Source organism: Schistocerca serialis, chromosome 8 (assembly GCF_023864345.2).
Source record: "Schistocerca serialis cubense isolate TAMUIC-IGC-003099 chromosome 8, iqSchSeri2.2, whole genome shotgun sequence".
NCBI lineage: Eukaryota > Metazoa > Arthropoda > Insecta > Orthoptera > Acrididae > Schistocerca > Schistocerca serialis.
In genome coordinates, this window is record NC_064645.1 from 317,835,912 (window position 1) to 317,840,478 (window position 4,567).

Consider the following 4,567-nt stretch of genomic DNA (forward strand, 5'->3'; position numbering starts at 1 on the left):
CCACTCATGTACCCTTGATGACTGCACGACACAAAGCCTCGCCTGGGCCCATCAACACCGAAATTGGACTGCTGATGGGTGGAAACATGTTTTCTGCCCGGACGAGTCTCGCTCCAAATTGTATCGACCAGATTAACGTCCACGGGTGTAGAGACAACCTCATGAATCCATGGACCCTGCATGTCAACAGGGGACTATTCAAGCTGGTGAATGTTGTGTAATGGCGTGGGACGTGTGTAGTTGGAGTGATATGGGAACTCTGATACGTCTAGGTACGACTCTGACAGGTGACACGTATGTAAGCATCCTGTCTGATCACCTACATCCATTCATGTCCATTGTTCATTCCGACGGATTTGGGCAAATCCATCAGGAAAATGCGACATTCCACATGTCCAGCATTGCTACAGAGTGGCTTCAGGAACACTCTTCTGCGTTTAAACATTTCCACTGGCCACCAAACTCCCCAGACATGAACATTATTGAGCATATCTGGGATGCCTTTCAACGTGCTGTTCAGAAGAGACCTCCACACCCCGTACGCTTACGGGTTGCAGGACTCATGGTGTTAGTTCCCTCCAGCACTACTTCAGACATTAATCGAATCCATTCGACGTGGTGCTGCGGCAATTCTGTATGCTCGCGGGCGCCTTACACGATACTAGACATGTGTACCTGTTTCTTTGACCCTTCCGTGTATATCATCTATACAAAGTACCGTATCATAAAACAGCATCTATGTGGCAATAGTTTGCAGAGAATAACTATCCTGAAACGGACTGATCTGCCCAGACTACCGACCAGAATTCAAAGATACGTCTTTGAGATAAATTAGAAAGTCGTTTTCGCTCCAGTTCCCAGCGTTGAACACCAGTATCTTCCCTCGTACTGACTCCTGAGGAAGAATGGACTGCCAGTCCTCCACAGACATTCAGACCCCTCATTGAAAGTGTCCCCAGCATAGGAGAGGTTGACATAAAGGTGAGAGTAGACATATCCCATGTGTCTAGATACTTCTGGGTCAGGTAGCGCATATTCCATAACTGTGTGCTGGACAGCAGTTTTGGTACCACTACCATTTTCCGTTTCGCGTTTAATCATGAATGGCATTGGAAAGAACAACTGTCTGTCTCTGTAATAGTCTAGTTGCGTTAATGTGATAGCCCTTACGTTCTACGTCAACGTGCAATAACCACACGCAGACTGCATGTGATAGCACAACCAGTGGAGGGTATATTATGTGAGTCGAGCAGAAATGGAATAAAGTCCACTCGTTGTCGCAATGCGGAAAAGGAGTGATTTATCTGACATCCAAAAGGGATGATCGTTGTCTTTCGGGCCAAGGGTGAAAGCATTTCCGAAACGACTAAGACTGTAAACTGTTCGCACGCCGCTGTCGTTAAAGTAGACTGTGCATGGCAATATGGCACTATACAAAACTGGCGACGAGACACCTGTGGTCCATCACTGGGCATATGTGGTAGGATGTACATCAGCTGCGGAGATGTCTACTGGTGAATAGACGTGCGACCGTTGAGCAACTGACAACCCAGATAAACCAAGGGGCTGACAACAGTGTCTCCTCAACGAACGTCCAGAGACCTTTGCTGCGAATGGGTCTCTACAGCAGGTGCGTGGTTCCTGTACCCATGCTGACTGCTGGAAATGCACGCCAACACCGCAATTTGACTTCCGGTGAGTGGCTAAAGGGGACCGTTTCAGATGAATCACGTTTTAAGCTCCATTGGACAAACGGCCATTGGCGTGTACGACGTGAAACGTCTGAAAGCGAACACCCTGCAGCGATTATTGTCTGGAGAATGTTTTCGTGGCATTCCCTAGGTGATCTCGTCATTTTGCAAGCCCACTGGATCAACGCAAGTATACATCTATGATTGAGGACTACGTCCACCCCCTCACCCGCCACCCCCAACATTCAGTTTGGAATTTCTCAGCACGATGAAATCTAAAAACGGGACAATGCGACGTGCTACACAGGTCGCAGCAGCATATTTGCGTGGTTCGAAGAGCACCAAGATGAGTTTACCATAATCCGGTGGAAACCAAACTACTCGGATTAAATCTCAGTGGAGAATCTGTGGGACCACCTCGATCCATCTCTTCGTGCCCTGGATCCTCAACCGAGAAACCTAGGGCATCTGGTCACGGCACTTGAGTCCGTATGGCCCCACATTCCTGTAGATACTTTCCAGAACCTCACTGACTGTCTTCCTGCGCATCTCGCAGGTTGGTTATTCTGGCTTTGACAGATGGTCACGCTAACAAGAGTTGACAGTGTATCTATGACCTCCAATTTCTGTAATTTTTCTAATCGTGGTGATTTCACAAGATATGTGTGGAAGGAAGTAATATGTCGACCGATTCATCTTAAAACTGGCGCTATCGTAGTTTCGACACCAAACCTCTGCTTGACGCGGAACGCCTTTCTTCTAGCGTCTGCCGCTGGAGTTTGTTGGTCATCTCTGTAACGCTGTCCCACTTTCTAAAATATCCTGTGACGAAACATGCACTTGTTCGTTGGATCTTCTATATATGTTTCATTACTACAACAATGTGAAGGCTCCAGAAGGTTGAGCAATACTCAAGAATTGATATTACAAGTGCATTAATGTAGTGCCTGTTTCTGACAGTGCCTGTCTAGTTAGATGCATCGAGCAACACAGACACTGTCAAAAACACACATTGACTAATGTATTTCATACCAAAGCAAGGGAAACCTTACTAGAAAAATAAATACGAGGCTTGGAACTTTAATAGTGGCAAATATTTATTTACAGCTCGTACAAAATAGATACGTGTTTCAAAGCTTTACTGACCTTCAAAGTAGTCACCAGCATTGTGTATAAAGTATACTCTTAGCAGTGCCAGTTGTGTTGATAGTTCGAGCGGCGCGGTCTCTTGCCCGACGAACTTGTACCAGTTCTTAATCGAATGCCATGAAGTGTTTCCTTCAGTTTAGAAATCGAGCTGAACTTACGAGGGCTGCAAGCCAATGCTCAAGCACGTACAGCGCAAACTGTTACTGATTTGTTTGACTGATGGGGCTGCTAAATATAGTGCTATACCACCTACTGCACTCCCCTGACTTAAGCACTCGTAAGTTCAACTCGATTTCTAAATTGAAGGAAACACTTCACGGAATTCGCTTCAGAACTGCTACAAATTGGTCGAGCAAGAGACCGCGCCGCTCAAACTGTCAACACAACTGGCGCAGCTAAGGGTATCCTACGACTTCCACATCGCTGGCAACGGGTTATACACAATGCTGGTGACTACTCTGAAGGTCAGTAAAACTTTGAAACACGTATCTATTTTCTACGAGCTGTAAATAAATAATTGCCACTATTAAAGTTCCTACCATCGTATCAGTCTTTCCCTGTGCTGGAATCATATAGCCTAATTGTGCGAGCACTATAGAAAGCAGACAGTGGGACATATAGAGATCTGAATCGGTCCTGGAAGCGTGCTTGAATAGCCGAACGGAAGAGTTATTTGAATTAGTATTTAGATTCCGTCTTGGTCTTCGTTGAACTGCAACGTGTCCAATTACGGTGAAAGCAGGCGAATTGTCTTAATAAGGACTCGTAGAAGAAACGCTACTGGTGGGCGGTGATACAGCCGCAGATTTTGATATTTTGATACTGAAATTTTGGAGATTGACTGATACATTTGCACTCAGACATGAAAACCTTTCATCCAGGAGACAAGGTTTTTGCGAAAGTTCGCGGACGTCCACTGTGGCCTGCAAGAGTGGAAAATGTAGTAGCGTCAACTCCCAATAATGTAAAATACAATGTTTTCTTTTATGGTACTGCAGAGACTACTGTTTGTAAAGTTGAAGATCTGCTTTTGTATTATGAAAACAGAGAAAAATATGGAAAACCAATAAAGCGCAAAGGTTTTACCCAGGCTTTAGCACAGATTCAGAGAAGAGAACCTCCACCTCCAAATATGCCAGGTAGTATTCCAACTACACAACGTGCAGATGGTGAAAGTGAAGGTGAAGGAGATTTGGTCGTTGATGAAGCACCGAGAACTTCTATTCAAAGCCATCAGTGACTGGTACTGCAGAGGACAAGAAGCGTCCTGTGAAGCGTAAACGTGTGACTGAAATTGGTCGTGATGAACAGGAAACAAAACGAACAAAGCGTCAGAGTACTTCAGGTAACCGGAAGTGTATGAACAAAGAACCTCTGCGCACTCCAGAGACTGTCGGAATACAGCCTTCTCCTTAAAGAGCAGAGATTGTAAGTAAATCTGGCCGTAAAATTAAACCAAAAAAGTTTGCAGATGACGATGACGATGACGCTGCTGCATTGGAAGAAGGTGTCATTCAAACCACCATGCTTGCTGCTGACGAAGGATCTTCTCAAGAACAAAAGCCTTCAGTGAAAATTGAGGAAAGTATTGCAGAAATAGAAAGTGGTGCAAAAGAGCTTAAGAAAACTCTGAAAAAGAAGCAGTCGGTGAGGGCAAATGCTCCATCAGGTCAAGCTGTTTGCATCCGTATAAATACAGATGAAGAGAAAGCTCTTGAAGGTGCCCT

The 4,567-nt window shown here is 45.2% G+C and overlaps 1 protein-coding gene across 1 annotated transcript; it reads left to right on the forward strand.

Moving 5' to 3' along the window:
* The first annotated feature begins 3,702 nt into the window (after positions 1-3,702).
* Positions 3,703-4,080, forward strand: LOC126416996 (hepatoma-derived growth factor-like). Its single transcript, XM_050084882.1, has one exon. The coding sequence runs from the start codon at positions 3,703-3,705 to the stop codon at positions 4,078-4,080; it is 378 nt and encodes a 125-aa protein (XP_049940839.1).
* Positions 4,081-4,567: the final 487 nt, after the last annotated feature.